This window comes from Lates calcarifer, linkage group LG2 (genome assembly GCF_001640805.2).
Source record: "Lates calcarifer isolate ASB-BC8 linkage group LG2, TLL_Latcal_v3, whole genome shotgun sequence".
Lineage (NCBI taxonomy): Eukaryota > Metazoa > Chordata > Actinopteri > Centropomidae > Lates > Lates calcarifer.
Genome location: NC_066834.1, coordinates 11,078,676 through 11,106,666, shown reverse-complemented (window position 1 = coordinate 11,106,666; position 27,991 = coordinate 11,078,676). Strand labels below are relative to the sequence as shown.

The following is a 27,991-nucleotide window of genomic DNA, read 5'->3' as shown; positions in this document are numbered from 1 at the left end:
CACTGAACGTAGTTTCTCAGAAGTATAGTAATAGAAACATGTGTTCATGTGACCTGAGAACATGTATGTGTGTGTTACGCACATACTGGAACACGAGAGATGCTCAGCTGCCGTTCGTCTGGACGATTCCACCTCTCCTCCTCTTCCTCTGACCTCCAGCTGCTCTCTGCTGTCAAGTGGAACCAGAGGGGCTGGCCTTAATTATGGGGAAGAGGTTGACTGTGACACTGACGCAAGACGTGGTGATGGCGTCGCCAGGCTGGGGCCGAACAGGGCACGCCTCGCTCCCTGTTGCCGCATCCTGAGACAATGAGAGCTATTGCAGACCATCTGCTGCCGCTGCCCTCCCAACAGTCCCGGTCACGAGGACAAATAACTCTGTGTGTGTGAATGCTGCTTCTTCCAGCCTTCTCCTCAGCTACTCTGCTGTCACTTTGTTGTTTCTCCCGCTGGGCCCCATGCTGACACGTCTACCTTTCAGGAAAATGGGACACAGCAGCAGTGGGGCATGTAAAAACATTTACAAACTCGATTAAAAATGTAGGAGCCTGTGAAAAATCCTGAGGAGAAAAAAGACCCTGAAGTCTCAATTAACAAAATGTATTTTTAGTTTTACTCAAAACCAAAACATACTGGCATTTTTGACCTGAAGTAAGTTGTTAATAAGGTGGATAATATCAGTCAAATTACACATAATATTACAAGTTCTTTCCATTACAATATCTGCTCACATAAGTGTGCAAAACTGTGATGTTGACAATGTTGACACACATTCTGTAATTGCTTAGTAATATAAAACATAATTAAACTATTGTATAGCATTACCTAATTGTAAGCTGACATGACATCATGATGTAATTTTTTTTTTTTGTTTAATCCATAAGTGATTAGATTAGACTCCAATTCCTTTTGCAAATAAAATGATAAATGAAAATAATAAGATATATAATAGAGTATAGTTATGATAAAATAATCTTGATGCCACCAAGTTAAGCTGTAAGTTCAGCTCTGGATGTTGTAGTTTAAACCTCACTTTGATTACTTGCCAGCATACAATCAGCAACATGCAGCAACATGCAGCAACATACAGTTTTTGCGTACAATTAATTAACTTACCTACCGATATTTACAGTGTATTCATTGCCACTGATCTGAAATAGATGCCTCACATGTATCAAAAATAGTTTACGTCCACATAATACAGCTGAAGTATGCCGTGAAATGTTCATTTCTACTATCAGAACTTTACTACAGTTCTTTACACTCAGGATCCCAAACTTATTATTCATGAAGTTTCTTTTCACCTTTAAAATGTTGAATCCTTTTTTTTATCTTCTTGCCTCCCACATAAACTCAGACTGATTTATGAGTAACATTAACTGTTCTCTTAACTAATCTCCTAACACCCACCAGTACCACCACCTCCACCTCCAAATTAAACTTAAATTAAATGCAATATCAAAATAAGCCTAATGTAATATCTACATATATGCATGCACTCAGACACACAGGCATTTTGTCGGTGTACACTCCAGGTAGCAGCTGCCTCTAGATGGGAATAACAATGAAGCTAATTAAGCGCTCCCACCATGTGTTGTCAAATATTTATACCCCAATATCAGTTCTGCTGTCAAATGATTACTGCCTGTCATCGGTGAAGTCACAAGTGCAATGTTGCTTCTTTGATTCCTCACAGGTTCTCTCTGTCTCCTCTCAGATTTTCTGTCTTTTTTAGGTTCTTTCTGTGTCTGCATCTTTTTCCGTCATAGCTTTTGTTCTTTGTCTGTTTCTATCTTTATTTTCCCTCAGTTTCCTCTCGTCTTTGTGATTCAATCCCTGTTTCTGTTCATGTCCCTGTTTGAATATGTTGGTCTGTCTCTCTCTATCTTCCTCTGTCGCTTTCCATGACATGAGTCAGAGAGATAGAACTTTTTGTCAATTTACCATAGTAACCAAAAACATGGTCAAAACTATCAGAATAATAACAGCTCCACACCTCCTTGCCTAGCTTTCTGTTGCTTTCTTTTTCATGTCAGCTGCAAGGTGAATGGTGACTGATGGGATGTCAATTAGATCATGCAGGTCTTTAGCCGGAAGGCATTGCCGTTACCTAGCAACTGTTCACTAATGGTTGAATCTGGCCAATAATCTGAAACAAGTTCTTATCTGGACTTGCATAATCGTATGTAGATGACCTTCCTGACAGATTTAGTATGTGTGTGTGTGTGTGTGTATGTGTGTGTCTGTTGCAGCAACCTGACACTATGAGAGCTAAATTCAACCATCTGCTGCTGCTGTCCTACTGACAGTCTTGAGCACAGGGACAATCAAGAGTGTGTGTGTTTGTGTTTGTGTTTGTGTGCGCGTGGGACTGATACAGCTTATAGCATAAAAATGCACCCTGGCTATGCCTGGGGTGGGGATCAGTAGATCTAGTCAAAACACAGGTTGACTGAAATAAAACACCCAAAATGCACACAAAAAAACCCCACATATACCAAACTGATGTCAACAGATCAAAATGTGTTCAGTGTGTTTTGGATGAAATTCTGCCCTTCTTTTAGTATTTCTTCAGTTGGTGAAGTTTCAAGCAATTGTTCACTTGCTACTTGTCATCTTAAACTCTCAACATCAAGGCAAACTGCTGACACACTGTTTTGATTTAATGTTTTATGTTGGCTAGCTAATGCTGGGCCTTAATGTCAGTTTACTACTTCATCATAGTGGACAAGCTGTCACTCAAGCTGACTGGACCATGTCTTTCTTACACTGCTGTCTTGAACTTTAACCTGTTTAACCAGTACTTATGCTAAGACACAAAAGATCTTACTTTTTTAATCAAAAAGGCTATGGGGAGTCTATAGGAATCCTATCCATAATGGTGTCAGACTGTTCTGAGCCTGTCAGTGGCAAAAACAAGCACTTTTAGTGGATGTACTTGCATGTACGTGAACAAATGCCCAGTAGGTTTACATTACAGCACTTGCCAAGTATAGCTACTGTTCTTGCTCAATAGTGGACCACAAAGATTTTTGTCCCAATCAATCAGTTGCACTCAAAATACATGGGAAAATAAGGCCCAGGTTCAAAAATCCTAGAGTTATCCTTTAAGACTAGAGGTGCAATTGTGAGCAACCACAGGGAAATCATACTTTTCAGAGGAATGCTAATGTTGTCAAGTGAAGCTATATAGCGGATTGGGCACAGTGTCAAAACACTGAGGTTTAACTGTGACCTAAAATGTGTTTATTTCTATATCCAAGTGTCCAGTAGGTTTTTTACTCCTCACTGTTTTAATACAAAGATACAAAGTGTGTCATTTTGCAACATCTTTTTAATCAGCTGCTGTTGGCTCGGGGGAACACACATTAAACAAATGCACAATAATTTTCAAGCAGGCCTTTGCAAAGTGGTGGGTGAGCCCATAATGGTAGCTCCATTAGTGTCTGGATCAGATCTGCTTTATGGTTAATTGCATTCCTTTGTTTAAATTGGTTTTTACATACCAGTGTGTGTAGATGTTTATATGTGATGCAATATGTCTGTGTGTGTCTGAGGTGAAACCCAGTCAATCTTGATGATAATTGATAGTTTTTGTGTTTTGTGGTTTGTTTTAGACACCATATGTATATGTATATTCAGTCCCTGTGTTCAAGACAGCACCCCAGCAGAAAAACAACAGCATCAGTTCACTTTGTATAAGTGCATAACATTAACTAAATTACTTGGCAAGCAACCTCTTGTTATTTTGTGAATAATGACTTCAATTCATCTCTCAGAAGCAACACTGAAAGTAGTATTACATCACAACAGTTAAAGTTGGTTTGTATTTAGGTTAAAGATCAAAAAATGCACATATGAATAATTTTTGAATGGTAACATGGACTGTATTGGAAACAACTATTTTGTTATTTAGGCTGGAGGACTAGCTGGTTGTGTGTCTGTGTGTATAAAGGAGAGTGAAAGAGAGAGTTTTTACATTAAAACTTAAAACATGAGTTGGGTTTAAAATGAGCTGAGTTTTAAGCTGTTGAACCTGAATGAAAACAGATCAGGCTTGGATCAAAGTTTAAGGCCTCTCTCATGGAAGAAGCCTCCCCTGTAGTCCAAGAGCAGAACAACATCGATTTCTTAGAGCTAATCACACATGCTGTGTATTTCTGACTGGGAGCAATGGTACACAGGACTCAAATGGTACTCGTGTCCTGAAAACAGAGGAAAATGTACAAATAAATCACGAGTAACCAGCTCAGCCCTACTGCTGATTTTGTCACTCTTTTCTTCTGTCAGCATCTGTGTTTACCTCTCTGCTTCTTACCCTGCCTCCACTCACAACAGCATCTGCACTACTTCCTGATTATCAGCTTGTCACTGGATCAACTTTGTGTGTGTGTCTGTGTGTACAGGCGTGTGGCTGCTCAAGGATCTCCATATGTGCATCCCAGCCTGTGACTAGTTTGTACTGTATGTTTGTAAGAGCCTGCAAGTGTTTATGTGCTTGTGAGTTTACTAACAAGCTTCAGGAAAATTGTGCACGTAGGTGCAAGTTAGGTACAACTAACAGTAACATCAGTATTCTTCTAGGTATTCTGATGGTTAAGTAAGTAAGCAGGCAGATATTTAATCAATTCATTCATTTGTTTTAGAATTTCTTAAATATTCTTTTTTATTGAATTGTTTTGGGAGTACAAAGATATAGTGGCCCCTAAGGACAAAACACATACAACAGAGAAAGTATAAGCATCAAGGGACACATGTTACAAATGCACAAAATTTTGTCTTCTAGAAGGAATTGTAACATATTTCAAAATGCTATGGACAACAGAGCCAGTGGTCAAGTACCAAAGAGCAGAGGTGACAGTGTGCATTGACCAGCTGGTCATCTCAGGAGCATATACTATACATGTTTGCTATTATTTAAGCATGCAATGTGTAGAACAGGTGAAAGTGGTCATTTATTTTGTGATGGAGGAAGGTAAACCTCAGATAAATTGCATGAAAAACGTTGCACAGTATGTCGCTTTGTAATTCTGTCTGGATGAGGCGTGTTTGATTGCTGTGCAGATTCCTTCTCTGTACTGATGATATTTTTCATAAAACATCAGAAACTGCAACAGTAGACGGTGTGTTTCCTCTGTGATATACATCTCACTGCTCCGATGAAGCAGATTCAGTTTTCTTTTAGGATTTTAATAAGACCTCAGTTGTGCAGTAATCCGTTAAACTGTGTGGAAAACGCACACTGTGCTGCCTTTCTCTGCCTGATATATGGATTTATTTCAGTTAGTGGGCATCCAGGTGTACTTTTCTAAGCTTTGCAATAAGTGTACCTGTGTTAACATCCAGCGTGCACACACACACACACACACACACACACACACACACACATATACACACATACACATACACACAGAGCACCTGTCATCTAGGTAAACTGTTCCATTCTGTATGACATAAGGAATCTGTCACAGTTTCAGTCTTCAGAGTGTCTGTCTGAAAGTCTGTCAGTGTGCAGCTCAGTGAATGGCAGCTCCTCGTTCAAGCTACAGGGTGACGGATAGATTACACCCCCTTGCTTGCACTGTCTCTTTCTCCTGATAGGGAACTGCGCCATCATTCAGTTCTTCTGCTCACGAGCCATTCCCTGCCAGACAATGCATGCAGCATGTTCCTTAGTAGGCTCTAATCTTCTCAACCAGAGCACTTCCTGCTCTTTATGCATCTTCTAGAAGGACAAGAATGGCGATAAGTGCTCCTGCTCTCTAAAGGCCCTCTAATTAAATGCATCAGTAGTTCTTTTTCTCCTCTTGCTCCAAGAGGGAACACGCAGCATTTGAGAGAAGTGTAGTCCTGCGCTGCATGTTGATTATTGGTTTTTGTATCACAGCAGAAGGACCTGTGCATGCCCTCCTCATAGAGATGAAACCCTCATCATCACCAGTTCTTTTCAAGTTTGTGCCTGTTGTGTAAGTTACTGCTGCCACATTTTAGAAAGGAGCATAGTTGGAGATATCCAAGCTTAACTTTCCCACTTCACCAGTTGAAGTTGTTGAAAATAGTGCTTTGTATGAGACTCAATTATCATGCTGTGTAATTGCTGGCTGAGATTAATTTCCCAGCTTCAGAGGAAGCCATTTTTCCTCATTCCTATATAGTATGAAAAACATTGTCCACACAGGGATAAAAGCCTGTCACAGGAATAAGAAGAAACTTTTTCTTTTATCCTCATTTAGCTGTGCAGTTTTCTGCATTACACTGTGCTCTGTGGCTGTCAATCATCGTACATGCACAAAAAGAAATAAGTGTCCCCAGTTTCAAAGAAAAAATCCTCAGAAACATGCTGCCAAAGAAACTGAAGTTTCTAAACCAATAGCTACTAAAGCAGAATAGTGAGGTGACAAGTGAGGTTCTAAAATTTAGATTGATGATCATATTTTCTATGCAGGTAAACAGGCAAGCTGGGTATTACTAAATCAAAGAGGTGTTCATGCATTGTAATAGCATCATAATGGTGATAAGAGTTTAGATTTTGCTGTATTTGCACCAGAGAGTCAGGATTCCTGTGGGGACAGAGATATTTGGATAAATGTGAGATCAGCTGATGACAGAGCAAAACCCATTGAAGTGAAGTATGTTTGTTTGGATTCTTATGAAGATGGAATTAGATGAGAGTCAGCACTCGTATGTCCTCATCAAGGAAACATCAGACTCAAACAGCAGCTGATATCAACCTATTCAATGTGCAAACATTTGTGCCTGAAACTCACAGCAAACAGCAAATCAAAGCATCTTACCATCCCCGAATTTCACTTGAATTTAAAAAAGAACATGCTGTTTTGTTTTAAGGCGAGTTGTGATTGGCTGGTCACATTTCTGCCTCACAAAACTGAGGAGGTGTTATTTCTTTTTATTTTAAGTAGGAGCCACTGACACCACTAAGATTATACTTTAAAACCAATGAAATAGTAAATGGTAGGCTCTAATTACTGTGGTGTGTGTTGCAGAATAATTGGTAATCATGAGGGTTTTTGCTTAAGGCCTAAGGTACATTATTAAAAAACTGTGTTGGAAGAAAGTACTTAGTTAACCTGTTACCCTCTGAAAATTAGTCAGTCCAGCTCTGTTAAAGTTCCCCTACACGTTGAGCACACACAGAAACCCAAAAGTCCAACAATACATATTATTACTGTACGCCTGTACTTGGATAACATATTCAATGTACAGAGACAAAACTGATTATCATTACGTTATGTCAAAGTGTTGCTGTACTCTTTAATGTTGTAATTTCATATGTTTTGATTTCATTGCAAAGACTCGGTGTACAGTGATTGAGACTTGTGGAAAACTGTCTATTACTGGATATATTTTTCTTGCTGACACTGTTTCAGTTGTTTATTGTGTCTCAGTGAAGTCAAATGAGGAAAAAAAACTGATTAGTTGTTTGCACCAAGTGCATTAGAGAAAATAAATGAAATATCCCAATTCTCTTTCAACACAGCCTGTATGTGTGTGTGTGTATGTATGTCAGTGCCCATATGCTGAAAGCATTGCTCTGTGCAAACCTCAATTATCATGGTGTGTAATTGCTGGGTGAGATTAACTTTTGGGTACATGAAAATAGAGATAGATAGAGAGAGCAAGAGAGGTCAAAGATGAGGGGAATGCTGATTGCTGTGTGTTTGTGTGTGAAGGAGACATCTGCTGAGACAGTGATGAGATTCTTATCTGGTGAGGTGATGACGTTTTGATGTAGTAGCTCTGGTTAAGTCCTCTCTAAAAAGATAAATGCTTTGGAGTGTTCATTTATTTTATTTTATTTTTTAAACTTATGCACATGAATTAGTAATTCATGCTTTTACATTAGTGTCAACTGAAGTTACAGGGTGTTGTTACTCCGGCTGGTCAGTCAGTTGGGGAGGAGCAGGGAGCGATACAGTAGCTTTGTTTTAGTGCTGAGATGCCTACAAATGCTGAATTCATTCCTTCATATTAATATTGCCCACATTTAGTACTTGTTCCCTGGACAATTTTTATGTACAGTGCAGTTGTGATGCTGGATGATGATATTAGAGATTGTTTCTGCAGTACTGGTTGGCTTTGGCTGCTTTCCCTCAGGTGCTACCACTGTTTAACTTAATGCTGTGGAAAATAAGCAGTGAAAGTTGTCAGGTCATGGACAGTTAATCTAAAAGAGCCGTCTGGGTTTAATACACTTTTGGTTTATTTTGGACAGAGATGTGTTTATACACTGCATGTTGTGTTATCTTTCATCTCCTTAAGAACCCCTCCAGAGATGTTTTTTTTTTTTTAACTGCTGGACATGAGTCTGTTAGCCTGGATGCACCAGAAGCAATATTGCCACAGCCTTCCGTCAACTACAGACAAACCTGTACATCAAATTTACCATACAAGCTCATCATAGACAGCAAAATGGAGAATATAAAGTAAACACAGGTAAAATAATACCTGCAGTGGTACAAAAGTTCAATTCAGTTCAGAAACTACACTCCACTACCACAACTTTTTACACCCACACTTTTAATTACTAAAATAAATTGAGTTTCTTAACTTAATAATTGGAATGAAGAGTTTCTGTGCAAATGTTTCTTATTTTCCTCTTATCCAGGCAGCGATCTGTGTTAAATGGTGGATATCTGAGATCTGAGTCACCACCAAAATCAAATCAGTTGTTTCATTTCCAAACACCGTTCGATCTGTCAAACAAATTTCACGGAACTTTTTTGAAATTGACCTGCTGAGTGACAGTCTGAAAAGCTGTGAAAGAAAATAACAGTTTAGAATTTGTTAAGTGTAACACCTTAGAGAGACATGTGCAGGAGTGTATGCACGCACACAAACACACTGGTCTCTTTGTCTTCACCAAGCCGCAAAGTTTTGTCATTTTGAATAGACAAAAGAATTTGATGAATAGTTTTGAAGTCCAGGCGGAGTTCTCTCTCTCTCAGACTGAGGCAGCAGCTTCAGACAGACCAAAACAGGAGCTGCAGTGGCTGAGGTCCTGAACGACATGCACAGATAACACACACAATCTGGGTTGATTAGAGTAAAGAAAATGCAGGGGTGCCAGTCAGCTGGAGACAATATTGCTGTTGGATAAAAAGCTGTTTCCATTAACCTCTGTACAGTAAGGGGTGATGCACTTACTAGTGTGCACATATACACATGCAGTCCCACACACACACACACACACACACACACACACACACACACACACACACACACAGACACAGGCAGGCAGGCAGACAGAGAGACAGACACAAAAATAATATGAAAACTCCTCTCTTTCTGCCTCACAGCATCCAAGCACTCAATATCCAAACACATAGTCTCTCCCTTTCTCTTCCCCAAACACACAAATACACACAGAGGGATGAGCTGGTACAAATACACATTCACACAAACACATGCGCTAGCACATGCACAGAGAGAGTCCTATCCTGTCTTATTTTTAGCTGCCCCCCCCGCCCCCCCGCCACCAGCCCTGACCTACATCACAGCATGAATAAAGCAGCAGAGAGATGAAGAAAGTGAGCTCAGAGGGGTGGAGGGAAAGGGGGGAGGATGAGGTCTGGGGGAGGAGGGATGGGGGGAGAGACAGAGAGAGAGAGAGAGAGACACCAGCAAATCCAGAAAAATGAATTCTCCCCTGTGTGAAATGACAGTTCCAGTTCTGTCAGCAGACCTCACCTGCTACAACTCTCCCAGAGGAGGCTGCAGAGGGCAAACACACACTCGCACACACTTCAGGACACAAACACACACACACACACACACGGACGCACAGTTACAAACATAAGGGTTGCAGGACCTTGGAACAGAGATCAGAAAGCCTCATCATGCCTCAGACTTGACATTAGATGCTTTTCCGACTTTAAATGAAAGCTGACAAAAGCAGCAAGCTCTTGACTTTGAACTATTGAGGCCGTGTGTCGGCGACATCACAGGCCGGCCATCATCAGACTTGAACAACGCCTCGGTGCTTTTTGCCAATAAAGCATAATCAAATGAGCAGCTTTCAGGGCGGAGTAGTGCTTCAGGACAAGATGAAAATTGGATTCAGGTACTGTTTCAAAGCACTCAAATAAGTTCCATGTTTTTGATGTAGCAGATCAATGCTTTTTATGCTGAAGGCCGACGAAGCTTTGTACGCCTGAATACATGATCCGCCTCTCTTTGATTGTGTAATTCAACACTCCTACTGTACACTCTCCAAGGATGAAATTTGCAGAGAAAAAACCTCTGGGTGTTGCATGTAAGTCAATTACATACTTCATACAAATTCGCTCTGTTGTAAGGGGAAAGTGTGAGCTGAAAACCTCAAAGCTGGAATGTATTTATCCAAGGATAGGATATGGAAAATACTCTACTCACTCTCTCTTTCCCCTTAAGTGTAGTGTACTGAGTCCCTTAAGTGTGAGAAAGGCCTGTTAGCCTCAGGAAAATGGTTCTCTGCTGCTCACATCCACATGAACACGCTGCACTGTACAAATACATGCATACACACACACACACACACGCAAATTTAGGCCCTTCTGCACAACACCTCCCCTGTGTGTTTGCGATCCCATTTCATCAGCAGTCATCCTGCTCTGCTAATGCCTCCCTGAGCTCTGTGTTTTAATGCTCATACAATGTCTTTCAAGCTACATTAGGAGGAGAGTGAATCTGCGTATGAAGAGAGGCTGTAATATATCATGATATTAGTGGAGCATTGTGGATGTCAGGGAAAATGCTGCTTTCCCTTCTCCTCTGTCCTCTTCAGTTTGTATGCCCCTATCTCATCAGATTCCTTTGTTTTTTTCTTTCCTTTGGTTTTTTTCCCTTCTCATCTTTCTTGTCTTTTCTTGCCATACTTTTCTTTGCAAAAGTTTTCTTGTTTGCCTATGTGATTTATGAATGATGGCAATTTTGGGGATTATTTTTGGATGGGCAACACTCACAATTAATAACTGTAAGCAACAAGGTAATGCTGTGAGACTCACTTAGACTTTTATAATGTGATTAAAACAACAGTGTTAAATCAGTTCAATGAGCTTAATCCACCTGCTTCATCAGTTGCCTGAGGAGTTGCTCTGTGTGTCCTGAGTGTGTCTTTAGAGAACTGTCAGAGAGTTATTAATCCGTTGTATCTGCTCTGTTTGTCCTCAGATATTGATGAGTGTGCAACCCAGATGCATTACTGCCAGTCCAACACGGTGTGTGTCAACCTGCCCGGCAGCCATCGCTGTGACTGTCTGCCAGGCTTCATCAGAGTGGATGAATACTCCTGCACTGGTACGTCTGCATGCATGAAAACACATGACTGACTCATCAGATCTTATCATATAATGGCACACAGACAGACACCAGTCAGTAAAAAGATCATCATCACAACCTTTCAACTTTTTTAATTTAGAGGGAAGAAATTAAAAGATACCAACTTACTATAGGTGTTGTTTGTGATTGTTTATATTAGGAAGTATCAGGCAATCTTTGAGCCATCACTGACCCATTGAATGTTTGATGTGTTTATTTTTCGGAGAACTGAAAAGCAAAAGTATGTTTTATGATGTTGAACTTAGAACAACATTGTGAAATCAGTTTTTAAAACTGGTTTTGCCTCCAAGGGTTCACTTCAAAATTGTACTCGTGGGTTTTGGTTTCCGCCTTTGGGCAACTTTGACAGCAAACCTGTGGTCGAAATCTGCAATGAGCTCATATAGAACTTTTCTGCAGAGGTTGTTAAAAAAGTAAATAAAATAAATCTGCTGAACTGAAAGAGGGGTGATCCAGTGTAATCTGTGATGGTACTGGAGCCTGTTGGGCAGTTTCCCAGAGGCTAGTGAGCTGGAAAATGTCTCTTGACCTGTAGTGAATGCGTTTACAGTTGGTTATAGGCCTCCCTCTTCACATTTATGTTGTTCTCCAAGACTATTTAACCTTGCTGGTCAGTCTCAGTTTATTCACAGCAGAATACAACAATAACTAATGGATGGATTTCAATTAAACTCATCCTTTGGGGATCATTATTTCATTCATGAATTCTGCTAACTTTGATGATCCCCTGACTTCATTGCCTTATCATCAGATCAAAATGTCAGTTTGTGCAGTTCTTTCATGTATGACTAAATGCCTTCTAAACAAATTACATTCTGTGTGGCTTTAGCTGTATTTTGTTCTAATTAGGAAATGTTAACATGCTAATATGCTAAAAGATAGAGACTGTGACTCCTTAGTCACTGTGCAGAGAGGGAATGAAACACTTGTTATCACACATGTTATCACTTTTATGGCATTTGCAACTTTGCACCTATCAGGATAAGTTCATCAGGACACAGCGCCAGCACGCTTCATCTTTCAGGTTTTATCAAATTCATACTCCTTTTCATGGCACAATGGTTCATGTAAAAAAATAGACAATAGGAACACTACAATGTAGTAACACTCATTCCTAAATGTGTTGGAAAATGTTAACTTCCATCTACTGCTGGCCGCCTGGCTCTGTGACTGTGATGCTGTATCTTTTTGTCACCTAAAATGAAAGTGTGCAGAGAAGTGAATGCAAACTGATTGGTGAAAACCCTAGCGTCTGTCTTTTTAAAGGTTGGGAGAATCAGCGTGCGATCGAAACAAGAGAAGGTGATTGCAGCCAACACAGTGTCTACCAAGTATTCTGATTAAAAGGATCCTGTTTCCTCTATATGCCTGACCTTCTCAGAGCTGAATGTCAGGGCAAAGTATGGAAAGAATTTCGTCAACATATTTACCTACGTTCAACAACACAATGCAAACTATCTGCCTAAGTTTATCTCTGTGGATGTCAAGCTATTTCTCAACACACAACTCGGTGATGCCTGTTCAGGCATAGCTGGCTTACAATGTTTTTTTTTTTGTTTTTTTTTTACAGGGGTTTAGAGCAGCATGTTTTCTTGAGAATGAATAGGATGTGCTTGGTTGCTGCTCAGTGTTTCTCTGGAGAAGTGTTCTTTAATTAGCTCAGAGTTGGCAGCCTGGCAGGGACAGGGATCCATGGACAATCAATCTATTTTGCAGCTTGTAAACTGTCCTGGCTGCTGACTGGGAGCCCAAGGAGCACTCTCTGCATCTGCTGGGAAAGATAAATCCTCCCTCCGTCTCCTTTTCCCTCTTGCTGCTTCTCCTTTGGCTTCTTCTCGAGGGTTTCAGATCCTCTGCATGAATATAAAACAGAGTTAGCGTTTGTGGTGCACGGAGGTGACTGCTCATATTTCACAACAGCTAACACGATTGCCCATTAGCTCCTGTAATTGGTGCGTTGTGCTCAAATCTGTATTGTTTTTCTTCATTGTGTCTGTGGATCTAGAAAGGTTTTTGGTAATTATGTTGTTGTCACTGCATTAAGCAGGACACACGCAGTCACAGTGGAAACCATTCTGTGATTGAAAAAAGAAATTTGGAAGATCTTGGAGCACTTTATCAAGCCGAACAGCAAGGAGAACATTCATTCAGGAACTTCAGTAGCTGTTTTGATTGCTTATGGTGAGAGAAATTAGTTTCACGAAATTGGTACAGCTACAATATCAGGAGGGACACAAAGTAATATCTTGAAAAAAAATGAATGTCATACAAAGCATCCACACATTTAGTGGTGTGTGGATGTTGAATATGGTCAAATATTGAGTTTCCTGACAAATATATGCTGTATATAAGGAAGAATATGTTATGATACCATGACATCAATACCTGTCCTCTGTTAGATGTAACGAAGTTACCTGAATTGTGACAATCAAGCAGAAAAGAGATAAAACCAGAGGACTGCAGGAGAAATGTGTTTGATGTCAGTAACTAGTGGCACTAATGTGTTTGTTCCTGGCTTTTCACCTCAGGCTAGTGTGCATGTGTACTGTATGTACATCTGTATGGACATCAGGCAGCTCTTGGTACTTTCATCCAGCCACAAACTTACCTTACATCACTGCAGGCACCACATGGTCTACAAATTTACTCTCAGTATTACAATGTGAGCAGGTCCTTCCTCAGAGGAATGAAATGTCACTCATGGCACGTTTACATTACTCATTGTGTATCAAGTGTTTTCTTTGGACACTCTCAGCTCCACCTCTCTCTCTCCTTCTTGCCTGGTGGAGGTGCCTGTCCTCTGTGAAGACCGTGCCCTGTAAACAATGGGAGGCTGCAATTATTGTGGTTCCACTTGATTTAACCTCTATGGAAGCAGGCAAGCAGCTCAGCTAAAACAGGGGATGGATTAAGAGAAGAAAAGAGGGGGACAGAAAGTAGGAGATTCTGTACCTCACCTTCTCAAAATACCACAGAGTGTTTATGCAGTCCAAATCAGTCTGAAACTGATTATGTGTTGATGTCTGATACGATCTTTGGTGCTTAGATCACCTGCCAATCAAACAATGTGACAAGGGCTATGATGTCTCTCCCTTTGGACTTTTTCACGGCCAGATTAACCACTTAGTGGAGTCCAGGGCAGAAAATAGCTGCTGGACCACTATTAACTCACTAACACACATTTTTTTCAAAACGTGAATAATGTTAGATCACGGTGTTGCACACTGCTAAAGAAGTGGTATCAGAATCTTAAGTCTTTATGGTGCAGTGCAAGCAGAAGCCCCTTACCCTGTGGAAGGTCTGACTTCATATGTTGGTGGTTAATAGCTGTCTGCCACACGCAATTGTGAAAATAGACTTCTGCTGTTTGCTTATCTTATGATCTCTGGTTTTTGGAGAAATTGTTTCCTGCCTTAAGCAGACTGATAAGACTTACAGATTAAACTGCAGGATGGAGGTTTAATGTCCTTGCCTTCCTCCTGGCTCCACCCTGTAAATAAACTCTAGCAGCAGGTTCAGCTCAGGCCTAGAGATAAAGTATAGTATAGGTATTTTAAAATAAATGCCTCATCTATTAGAAGCTGTAGCTTTGCACACTGTATGACTGGGAGACATTGAAACTTACAGTATATTTAATCTTTAAAGCTCTAAAGCTCTGTGATGGCCAAGCTGCAGCTTTTATACTCCTCTTAGTGCTTATACTACTATAGAGTCTAAACAGTCCTATATTTAGAACTCTGTTAATGTTCAACTGTAAAATATCCAGCAGCCATATGTATTTTATATGGGGTCTAGAACTCTTTTGAGGGATCATACATTTTTAAAGTTACCCTCCACTCAGAAATGCATGTTGGTCATTGTTACTTTTCTTGAATGTTTGACCTTCACTGTGCTAAATGACATATCTTCAGAGGCTGGTTTTAAATTCATCTGTTGCTAACCTAAAATCTCAGTTTAAGATTTTTGGTCAGCACAGAATACCTGCCAGCATGATTTGTGACACCACAGCTGGTTTGGGAGCCAGTCTTGGTCTAACAGGCAATTTACACAACTGAGATATGGAAACTTGCATTGTACACGTATTGAGAATATATTGGTTTGACACGGGGGACATTTTGTATCCAGTAAGTTTTGACATGAAAAATGAGGGAGTAGGTATAGTTGTCATTTTAAGAACTTCTAACCAGGTAATTAAACACTTCATGGAAAACCTACATCAAACTCAAAGCAGAGCACTTTTATATAGCTTCAAACATGCCTGAAGGTGGTCTTTAATTCAATGTGTCTGTGTAAAAAAGAAAAAGCAATCGATAAATAATTGGATTTAGCTTTTTAAACTTTTGAATATATTGATTTAAGAATCTCAGTCTGTATACCTGCAACTCCTTTATTGTTTCACATGGTGGTATTTTAAGTGTATTGATTGGATTGAACAGATTTAAGTGTTTGCTTTCCCTCATTCACATGCTGTTGCCTTTGATCCTCTAATGTGTTTCTCTTCTATCCTCATCTGTGCTCCACTGATCAATATTTGACTTTGTTATTTTTCTTATCAATGTGCTGTTCATAGACAATATGCTCAAGCTCTGCTGTATGGCTGACCAAAAGAAGCTGCCATTAATTTCATGCATCAGTTGCTACCTATATTCTCCAAAATTCTAGCATTGGGAAAGGCCACATCCACCCCCCCAAGACACATTATATGTTTAATGAAAATTTAATCAAATCCAATTCCAATTATGCATGTAATGAATGTGGAGCTCAGGTGTGACGAGCCCGGAAACCTTGGCAACCCTCCCTGTATACATTAACTCTTCAAAAATGGAGGTCATGCTGTCAGGCTGGCTCAGCACCAGCCAATTTAATAAGCCCATCAAACACAGTTTGCGAAGGAGTCAGATAAGTTTTCCTTAGTCCTCACTTTCATCCAGTTGTAATTGACTCTGAGACGCTGGTGTTTATATTTAGCTTCCCCTAAAAGGTGTGATGTAAGGAGCGTTTACTTCTGCTTGTCAGCAGACTGTACAGCCATCTGGAGGGCTGTGTTTCCTCATGTTATGCTGGTCTTTTAAAGCTTTGTCTCTCCCTCTTTGATGCAATGTCTTCCACTTCTCTTGGCTGAATACACATGGAAACATGTGGAATAATAATGCTCTGTGGTTGTGGGATGGATGTTTTCTGACAGAGCACATTAATGGAACATGCTTTCATTAATGTGAATTGCAGCCTAAGCATCTTTATTGCCCTGAGCTGTATATTTCATAGGGTAGAAAATAAATTGCATTATCTTGCTGGTTCTGTGCTGCTGCATACAAAGGATATGAACTGGGTGGTGAAAATGCTATAAAGCAAAGTGAATCTTAATGCTTCTAAGGAAGCAGCTTTAATTTATGGTGTAAATGTACATATTTATCACGTAATGAGAAGCACTTTAGTGCTTTGTGTTATTAGTAATATGCGCAGTTGTGCATTTCTCTTTTGATGCCACTTCCTCTGCTTCCTCTGCTTCGTTTGATGCAAAATGTGGTTGTTTTTATCGTTAAAAGTAATAAAAGTGATAGGACAGAAAGAAACAGTAAAGTCTATACTATCAGTGCTGGTTTAGATGTCAGAGCAAGAAACTCAAATCCTTACCCATTACCTGTGAATGTGTGTTTTGATGCATCAGTGAATGAGAGATATATTGTAAAGCACCTTGGTATATAAGTGGTTCATGTCGTCTATTTACCATTTTAAAAAATCGAAATGAAAAAGTATTAGCTTGTTGTACAAATACCCATACCTATAACTGCCTTTTATAGCTGCCTTTTAAAATAAGCAGTGCGCTGTGGCCCCTACAAAAATAACCCATATATAGTGTACCTTTATGGCTGAAGCAGGTATAATTAATATGTTTATATGAAAACAGCCCCCCCCCCAAAAAAAAAGCCTATGCAGCAGCAGCAAACACCAAACCGATAGTCAGCAATTAGCTGATAAACTCAGTGGAACATTTTGGAGCTAGTACAGATCAATACACGGCTAAAAGGCAACCATGTCTCCTAGAAATTATGTTTATACACAGCTAATTTGCAACAGCATAAGTATGATCAGATTTCGATTTCTATCGACACACTTAGGAAATGTTGTTAATTTACATAATTACCATGTCACAAATATGTTACAGTATTTAGAAATAAGTACAATATTTACTTGTAGTGACTATAGCATTTCACTTTTTATGTTTATGTTTTGGCACTTGCAGCACTGGGTTAAGGTAAGGAAAATATTTTGGTTTGGTTTAATACAGAAAAAGTTCAGTGATTCCATTCATTTGTTGCCTCTGAACATGACAAGACAACTTAAATGGGGAAAACTCTAGGAGACAGGGTTGTAAAAGGAGAGTAAGCAGGACCTACTTCCACATTATTTCACATCTGCTGGATATTTAGATAGGTTGCAACTGTTTGCTAACAGGTTTTTGTTAACATCTTTATGTGGGAATAATGTGTTAACAGTAAGAAGTTCATCTTTAACGGAAATCACATCTACTGTTGGTTCGAAACAGGATGTGAACCTCTGGTCTCCAATGTCAAAGTCAGACACTCTCCATACTTGATCTGCCCTCTTTAGACTAGTAATGTAACAGTAGAAAATGGAAATACATATTAATTAGCATTTGTTCTTTAAGATTACATAAGATATGTATTATGCATACGCTCCTTATCTTATTGCTTAAATTCAATGATGACATAAATTATCATGTAAACAGCAAGAGACAATAGGAAGTAGAAGTACATCTGCCTCGTAAAAGTGCAGAGAAAGTAACAGTCTTAAAAAGTCACCAGAAGACTTAAAGGTTCTGAATTCTAGACTGCCCTGTTCAAGGAGCTCTGTTTTGTCTTGTAAAATCTTAATAATAAATTCTTTTTTCTCACAACACACATGGTTTGCATGCAGTAGTATTGAGAAGCAACTCTGTAAAATGGAATTAATTGACCTTTGGGTCAAAAGAAAACTGCCTTTTGAACCCCAGGTGGATTACTGCAGGAAAATCAGAAATTTTCTCCATCTAATTTTACGTAACTCCTTGTCCTTCAGGCTAAATGCTATAACAGGCAGTAAATATTTTTTTCCCCCTGTGACATAGTACAGATCTCTGTTGAGCTCACATCACGTCAAGGTGAGCAGCAAGGCAGAAAGTGAGCATGACGACTTTGCATTGATAAAAAAAAAAAAAAAAGTGATGGAAAAAACCCTTGAAAATCCTGCCGTGCTCTGTTCTTTTTTATGGGCTTGTCACTGGTCATTAAATTTCACATTAGTGAAGTGTTCTGCTTGACATTATTGGATGAGACCACAGTAGGCGCTTAAAAGATGAGGACATGTTTTAGATATTTATTATGCAAAGTAAAAGTGAATCATGAGGTGTTGGTTTTACTCATAGATCCTCTAATACACACGGAGTCTGTCTCTCTGTTTTAGAAACCATTTAGAAAAAAGGTCTCTCTAAGTGCTGAAAAAGGAACAGAAGACAGATGAAATCAGAAAATAAAACATCAGCAGAAGTTATTTCTGTGAGACAAACAATCCCGTGACATGTCACCAATGCAGCTGGAATAAACGTGTAATCATAGTAAGTAACAAGAAACCAAAAGATATATAAAAATAGGCACAGAACGGCTTTAAAAAAAAAGATGTTAGATGGAGACATTGCTGCTGCTGTATTTAGTTGTGGTGTGGTGAAAAAAGTTTTTAAAATCTCTGGACAGATGCTACTCAATCAGCTGACTATGTCACAGCAGCACACTAATTAGTTAGTTGATGAGCACAAAGGAGATTTAATCATTAAATTGTACATCCAGTATAGACATTAGTGAGTTTGAATCTCGGAATATACTGCAATGCTGAAAAGACTTAACTGAGACTTACTACAGAAGTAATTAAAGGTATCATATGGAAAAGTTCTATGGTGATAGGGCATTGAAGATCAAATATTATGCAGGCTTACAACAATTTGTGCTTGAGCTGTCTTGTCATCCTTTTGTCCTTGGCATGGAGAAAGATCTGTTCTCTTACGTCACTGTCAGAACCATTTCCGGCCATCTTTACAACAGTGGTGTTGCTCACATAGCTCGCAAAAAATCTCTGCTCAGAATCAAATCTGCCTCTTCAAAATGATCTCTGTTATTAAGGTGCAGTATAAAGTCTGTGTTGTGTCTTGTTTTGTCTGAACTGAAGTCCAAACCCAGTGGCATTCAATGTACTATCACTGAAGACTAAGAAAACCACCAAATATTCAAAAACATCTATGAAAGATGATTTGTCTTTCTTTGTCTAACTGATTCTGAATCTCCAATCATTTCTGTCTGTAAAGTAGCTGATAATAGTGTCTTTCATATTCATTAGCAAAAAAATCACTCAGTGGTCCTGCAATTTTTTGAATGAATGAGGTTTCTCAATAGTCACAACAGAAAACCCCTGCTGTGTCTAATAATAGACATTAGTAATAGCCTTAGTGAGATGTGAATAAAGGGAATTTGGTTGTGTTATACTAATTAAAATCCCAATCCTGTCTTTTCTTTTTTGAATGTAATGATTATCTCTTATGACACATGCTCAAACATATTATAATGTACTCTACAAAATGTCATAAATTATTAGTTTCATTCTCCACACGTCAACACAGATTATATTGCATTTCACACCGGGTCAGAGCTACTTAAACTGCACCATCAATACGTTTACATTTGAATAAATATTTGAGGCATTTAGCTGCTTGTCTGATCCAGAACAAATTACGACAAGAACAGCAGTCCAGAAATCTTAAATTATTGTTAGCATGACGAGCAAGTAGAAGTGAAGAGCCATAAATCACAGACAGCAGTGGAAACAAATGTGAAACAGAGAAAGATATAAAATATATCAAAGTTGAAAACTGCAAAACAGGTCATCATCATCCTCAAAAACAATTTAGCAGAGCATTTTCTCATTTGGCCAAATTCTGACTAAATTTGTACTAATACACCAATGTATCAGCAGCATTTTACTGTTGTAGCTGTTTGAGGTGGAACTAGTTTTAACTACTTTACATACAGTCAAACAAGTTCAGTCCAGTGGTTGCCAGCATGGGTCACAAGATAAATGAGACCACTGCTTTAATCTTATATTTCATAAGTCCCCATGCTGTCTCTGGTAAAATCTTCATCTGCAAAGGAAGGAAATGTAGTGGGGTAACTTAAATTCAGTACTTGAGTAAAAGCAAGTAGCACTGCTTCCGCATTTTATCTTGGTTTTTAATTCAGACTGAACACGAAGCACATTTTACAGGAGCCGTGATTACATACAAACTCAATGTGAAGGTACAAGTGGACACAAATTATTAGTTCTAGGCAGTGCAAACAGTTGTCCATGTATTAATAATATTTCAACTTGAGCAAAAAAATTAGTATCCTGAGGCATTATACCATTTCACCTAGAGAAAATAAGGCAAAAGGAGAGGAGGTGGCAATGAAACAAAAAATAGAAAGAACTAGTTCCTGGTGAGTTTTTACTGACCGCAAATAAGACACTTTCTGCACTATATGTACACTGTTTTTGTTAAAAATGCTTTACCTTTGGTCGTTGTTTAAATTACTGTTGTGAAGCCACTTCTGCCAGTTATGATTCGTACGTGTCCCAAATCTTAATTGCCCGCTCATTTAAATACTAACCCTTCAGTGAACAGTAAATGAATGAACAAGACAAGTGAATTGAGACTAAGTTCTTGGTCTGACCTGTCTTCATTGGTGAGAAATGTATCGTTACTCAAATTCTGTTAAATGAGAGAATAACCTCAGTGATCCCTGTGATCCTCCCATTACCCTGCATTTTCCAGTGTGTTGACAGTGCGTCACGCTGAGCGTACACTGTCTGTGATTCTGATTATCAGTCATTATCTTCCAGCACGTTGGGAGGGGGTGATCACCTCAACATGTCCAGGCCTGACACCACATCACTCAGTAATTTATCACTAATTAAACCAAACCAGGACAGCATACTCAGACACGGCCGTTATCTCCAGGAGAATCACCAAGATCACTCCTGTCAATGTAATAACTCTTCAGTCACACAATCATTCATCACTGGATTAGGTTATTGTATTGGTAGAAAAAAGAATCCCCTTTGGATACTCTAGCTTGTGGATTTATCAGTCTCTGATGGTTAATACATGGCATTAATTATTCTGCCAAAGCTGTAATTTATTTTTCAGTCCACCCATCAAACAACAGCTGCCACTGCTGATTTTTGAGGCCAGAGGAAGTAGAGAAACATTAAAAAGTGAAACTAACTTTAAATCCAATAACTCACAATATCAAACAGCCCTTCACCCATTCCAGATAATAGTAGATTTAACCTATAGAGCAACTACAGCATTAAAACATAAATGCATCATCATTATACTTTTTATAAAATCAATAGCAGGATAGAGAACAGTGTGGCTCTCAAACACAAGTGGTGTTGTTTTCATGTTGATTGTACCTACTCGTCCAGAGGGCTTTTAATGTATGAGCCAGGAAGGCTAGTCAAGTCTTCTGGCATGAGCCTTGTAATTGTACTGAAGTGCAGAAGAAAAATCTGTGATGAGGCAGCTTTTAGCTTTTGCAATATTGGTTTTGGGTCACACAGCATCCTCTTTTGGTGGTGCATTAAATTATTGATGAATGAAGTTAAAGCTGATGCAACTATTGTTACATTTGCCAAAGTACAATGACTCTGAGACCACCACACCAGCTGCATAGTGAAGACAACATCAGCGGCAGCAGTCCTTTCACTCCACCATCAGTGTCACAGTGGATACAGTATGTTCAGCCACAATACTGCTTTGCATTAAGGCAAGTTTTGGCACAGCTCAATATCCAGTCCATGTAGATACATGCGGGAGTCCTGAGAAAATAGACAGATGTTTAAACCATGTCTGAATCACAAGCTGTTAAGACAACAACATACAAAACAAGATGTTTTTTTGTTTTAAATCCAGCATGCTGTCGCTTGCACTCACCCTAACAATGATGTGTCAATCCTTAGACTCCTGATAAATTTCATGATGAATTTTGCCTCATGGGGTTCCTCTTTCATGGTCAGATTTTGTCTTTTATTGCTAAAAAAAATATATGCTTTTTTTGGTTCACAGCGAGCTGGGAACAGGTAACTGCTAGTGAGCAATTGTCTGTTTTTTTCTGGAAATATATCATCTGGATCTGGATGTTCAAGGTATAATAACAATATAGCTGCTTTTATAACAGTAAGACCCTATTTATAAGCGCAAAGAGGTAAATCTTGGGTGGATGGACTGTGGTTGTTTCTAAGGGTAGCTGTTCTTTTGATTGCACAAGTGCAAAACGTCTAGATTAAGTTTCAAGGGTGTGGTGATTAATAAATGCACTCTCAAACAGTCATATCAGTGTTGTCATAGCTCTGAAATGGCTGTGACCACTGTGACACATACCTCAAGAAGTGTAAAGACACTTCTCTGGAAATCATATTGTTGTCTGGTTGGTGCAGAGTGACATGACCTGAACATGCAGTCCCACAAATCTGTGGCCAGATTGCAGATTTAAACCTGTGGGAGTGCTGATTGCACTGTTCGTTGCCCTAAGTATTTTTAGGAGGCTTTATTGCTTATTCTGCGCCGTGGTTTTTCACATTATTTATTATCCATCAATTCAGCCGTCGCATCTGTCTGTTTATGCTTTTCTATAATTTCAAATTGGCCAGCAGACATTAAACAGCATTAACTAGCAGCCGTGGATGTCAGTGTTTTGATTGTGTTGCTCTCTCCTCCATCAGCTCACCCCCATTAGCATGCTGAATTTTTAATCATGTAACTCTTCCTCTATTACTCTGCCATTAATGTAGCCTACTTTTCATATCCCTTCTCATAAACTCTTATATATCCCACCAGCACTGTTGACACTCACCTCCACTTTACAGTTCAACATGGGGAGGAAATCCTTGGGAAGAGAAAAGCTAAATAATTTCTCCTAGTTGCTTCGGGGCTTCATGAGCACCACTCATTAATTAAGGGGAATGTATTAGTCATGACTCCAACCGAAGCTTTTGCATATTAATGAGGAGTGTGTTTTAGTGAGTGTGTACCTTGTGAGTTGAGGCAGCCTAAGGCCAGGTCCTGACTGGTACTTAAAGACGCAGTTCATAGTTTGACATAAAAAGATGCTTCAGCAGTGCAGCTCTGTTGTAAAACCTCACAGCTGCATCATCAAAGCTTGCTTTTTAATGTATTGTTTATAATCATCCAAAATCATATTAGATTCTAATTGAAGATGCATTAACTGCAGCTTAACCAGTTTGATAAGCTCAGCAGCAAGACTTGAATCAATAAACATGTTGCCAGGAATCAGTTAATCCCATATTCATAAGCAACAGAGAGATCCATAATTATTATTTCATGTTGTTATAATTATGCTCTTTTTAAGAATTTATGAATCAAATTTCCCTTTTTCTCTAATAGTGCATTACCACTTTAGCCGGGCGGTGGTTGGCCTCAGGTCAACTCCAGAACAGCCTCATTAGGACCTTTCACTGTGGGGCTCATTAGTGGAACATGAAGTATGTCAAGTGTAACATGTTGATCGTGGTGTCATTAACATGCTGCAGCTGGCTGATGCAGTGTTGAACAGTGGACCAGAGAGAGCTGATATAAATCAGTCTCTCATTCACTACTGATGGCATGATACACCCTCAATGGGACACCTATCAATCACAATCCAAAGTGAGGAAATGTATTCATCCCCAGACCAGAGATAAAGTACACGCTGCTTCACTTTCAGGGTCCTGTTCTCAGGTGGGAAGTCAGTGAGGGATCATGTCAGGTTGGTAGAGGTGTCTTCAAAGTGGGAAGAGGGGAAATAGTGGGAACCTCCCACTCAATAATCCCTCGTTAACTATTTGCATATATATAGGTTAATTCACCTGATGTTTGCAGCAGTTAGGAGAACTATGGGGTCTCATTTATAGAAGGTTTATGACAAGGATGGATTACTCAAAATCTTCTACTCAAAGTCCAAGATTTTAAAATGTCTTTTATTATCTCAGTTAATATTGTCCCACACAGTGAAATCTAACTGACATATAGCAAACCAGAAGATATTCCAACACAAGAGTATTTGTTTTAATGGGCATTTACTTTTTTTCACTATGAAACTTGAGTTACTGTTGCAGTGCATTGTAAATGAAATAAACTCAACGCCACTTTTTTAGGCTTTTAAGTGGTGAATATTTGATACTCAGAATGAAGGTTTTCACTGGAATGCTCCTTAATCCTTCTCAAGGTCCTTGGCTGATGCAGCTAGCCATCAAAAAGTCAAAGATACTGAGTAAATATCTCGGGAGTAAAGTTAAAGTTTACCTGTGTAGCTACATGGTAAACATTCCTGACTCACACTATTAGAGCAGTGAGAGGGAATTACTGTTTACTGGAAGGTCTCCAAGTGGTGGTTAATCATAGATTCCCTGCAGTACTAAACTCCATATTCCCTCTGGCCTCTAGCTAACAGCAAACTATAAAAGTCAAGAGAGCAGTTCATGGTACCTAGCAGACTATAAAATGCTGACCCTGAGCATGTACATGAATACAGCACTGTGTACCCCCATGATATTAGTGAGTCAGCATTTCATGAATGAAACAAAACTGGCCATATTTTCAGACTGTTGACCTTGTGCTTTGTGTTTTTTTTATAATTGAATAGTCTCTCAGTTTTATGGTCATAGAATTTATACAGCCCATGAAGAACCATGCAGCTTTCAATCCATGGATGAGGAGAAAAATGCCAAAATTGCACTTGCAAGGTTTTGACATACCAGCAGTCCTACAGTTTTTTCATCAGCTGTAGAGAATTAGGTTGATGTGATGCTCTTTTCTATGGTACCGCTGGTTCAGTTTGCATCTCTGCAGCCACCTGTCACCAAAGCCTTTTAACAGATAATTCATGCATGGTTAACTGCTCTGATGTTCTTAATATTACATCATTTGAATGAGCTATAATAACTGAATGAGAAGAATATATCAGTTTGAATTGAATAGTTACAGGTCATAAATGCGTGGATATGTAAAAGCACAAAAGAAAAACAAAACAAAACATGAAATCTGATATTTTAATGTCATTTTCAGGTCCTAGTCACATTATATTCATAGAAATGTGATACAGTATTACACTTTCCCCCCTCTCTGGTATCCCCTAAGTAATAAAGAAGAGTATTTTACAGGGGGAGTCGTGCCATAGATACCTACAACATAGGTTTTGATTCACAGTTAGGTGTGGGATTTCACTCTGTGAACGTAACACTAGACAGATCTATTATACAGTATATGTTCTGATCAAATTGTGCTTTGGAATGTAATGTTCCCCACTTTATCTACGTATAGATTCTTTAATCCACACTGTGCTATAGGCGACAATAGAAATGTTCACCTTGTCTTGCATCCGCAATCACGGTCAGCTGGGAAAGAAAAGATAATGGATGGACAGATGGACGGACGGATGGATATCCTTGCTCGGTGTGTTATTGACAGGGAGAAGATAACTGAGTTTTTCAACTTGCCTCATGTTGTCTCCACTGTCAAAAAACTCTAGTGGCATTATAAACTTGTAGGAGAACACAGAAGAAGCGCATGCTGACCAGTCATAGTTTGTGTGATCCTTGTATGCATTGTCTTGGAGTCCATATTTAACCATTTATTTGTATTATAGCGGAACACTTGGAAATATTTTAATTTAAGCAATTATTATTTTCCATTAGACATGTAAACTCTGTGGAATTAGTGGTCTGTAAGCTTCTTGAAAGCTCAAGTTGTTCACATGGTTCTGTGAATGTTAAGTGTTGATGTATTTCTTGATGTAGTGTCTCACTAGTCACTAGTATTTAAGCCAACATCATTACGCTAATTGATGCTGATACTGAGCAATCAGTCAGCACACCTGGCATGTATCAGCTGGTGGTGCAGGTGGTGGTTTTAAAGTAAAACTGGGGTAGAAAAAGTGGCTATGCCTTTGTTGTTTGAAGTAGCCTTCTTGATCCAAAATCCACCTCACATCCATTTTGAATGTGCCAAGCAGAACTGGTGTTTTGAACCACAAATGTTCAGAAAGCTGGCTGCTGACAGATGAAAAGTTCAGCTGTGGCCTCATATTCTCAGCCAACCAGCTTGTTAACTGTCCTCTCATCAACGGAGTTTAAATGGCTGCTATGCTCAAAAAGAAAATTTTTCCCAGTGACCTCTCCATATTTCACGCAGCAAACACACAGCTATTCTAAACTCTCTCTCTCTCTCTCTCTCTCTCTCTCTCCCTCTCCCTCTCTCCCTCTCCCTCTCCCTCCCTCAGAGCATGACGAGTGTGCCAGTGGCCAAAATTTGTGTGATGAGAACGCCATCTGCACCAACACCATCAGAGGACACCTGTGTACCTGCAAGCCGGGCTACGTGGGCAACGGCACCATCTGCAGAGGTAAGTTCCTGCCCTGGAACAGCCCTCCAGACACAAAAAAAAAAGACATGGAGATAACAGACTCAAACCTTCATCCACATCCTCTGATGGTGGCTGACTCTCTGCCCCATAACACCATGGTTCAGTCCTCCTTCACATCACCTAACCAGGCAGCAGCTGCCACAGAAATGATGAAAATTAATTCTGGTCCCGTTTCAACCTGTTTTTCCACATGTGTACCCCTTTTCCCTCACTGCTCACCCTGCTCCCTGTTGACCTGTCGCCCCGCCCAATCGCCTCACCCGATTGGCCCTACAGTATTATACAAATGGAGGGAGGAAGGAGAGAGGAAATGAGAAAATATTTATGCACAGTGTGTGTGCTTGTGTGTGTGTTGTATTAACATCACTAACAGTTGTGACAATATACTTAGAAAAAAACACAATATCTTAATAAAAGCCTCCATTCATCCTGCTGCATAGACCTTTGGAGTGTGCTTAGTACACTCCAGCCTAATAGCTAAAGCACTTGTGGTTTGTATGCTGTCATCTTCAGAAAATTAAAACAGGGACAGTCTATGAGTAAATCAAGTGGAGAAAGTACCTCAATAAAAGCACATTAATAAATGCTTAAAGTGACACTTAACATAGTGAAGTAGGCATTCATTTTACAAAAACCTTTTAGGTTTCTAGGTAACGCATCCTCTGTTTAAAGAGAATATTAACAACTATATTTGAGTACATGTAAGTTATAGTAATTTTAGTATTTTAAATGCCATTAAAACAATAATTATATATAACTTCTGTATCAAAATAATCCTTTTCGTAACATATGCCATCTTTTATACAAGTATACCAGTACCATTTTCATAAATTTCCTACAAAATACTGCACAATACATACATACAACTAGGGCTCCACTTTTGTCATTTGTTGACTTAAAGTGGAATTGTGACTATTGTTGTACAGCTGTATAATGTTGTTGAATGTTAAAATGGCAGGTTAAAGTTATTTACATATTTTTCCATCTTGCTTTGAATATTTTCTTACAGTATTCAATTCAATTCAATTCAATTCAATTTCAGTATTGTATAATATCAGTCCTGCTGTTTCAGACCAACGGTGGCACACAAGAGATGTCATGCACCTGTGAAATCTCTCACTTTCGTAACCTCAAGAGCTGTGCACGCA

At 39.2% G+C, this 27,991-nt stretch overlaps 1 protein-coding gene across 1 annotated transcript in view; it reads left to right on the top strand.

Annotated features, from left to right (window-relative positions):
* The window catches only part of LOC108887784 (protein kinase C-binding protein NELL1), a 215,958-nt gene that overhangs the window by 136,146 nt on the left and 51,821 nt on the right, over window positions 1-27,991 (top strand). The window contains exons 13-14 of the mRNA XM_018683324.2: window positions 11,170-11,295; window positions 26,700-26,822. Coding sequence (XP_018538840.1) covers window positions 11,170-11,295; window positions 26,700-26,822 — 249 coding nt within the window. The remainder of the gene's footprint in view (window positions 1-11,169; window positions 11,296-26,699; window positions 26,823-27,991) is intronic.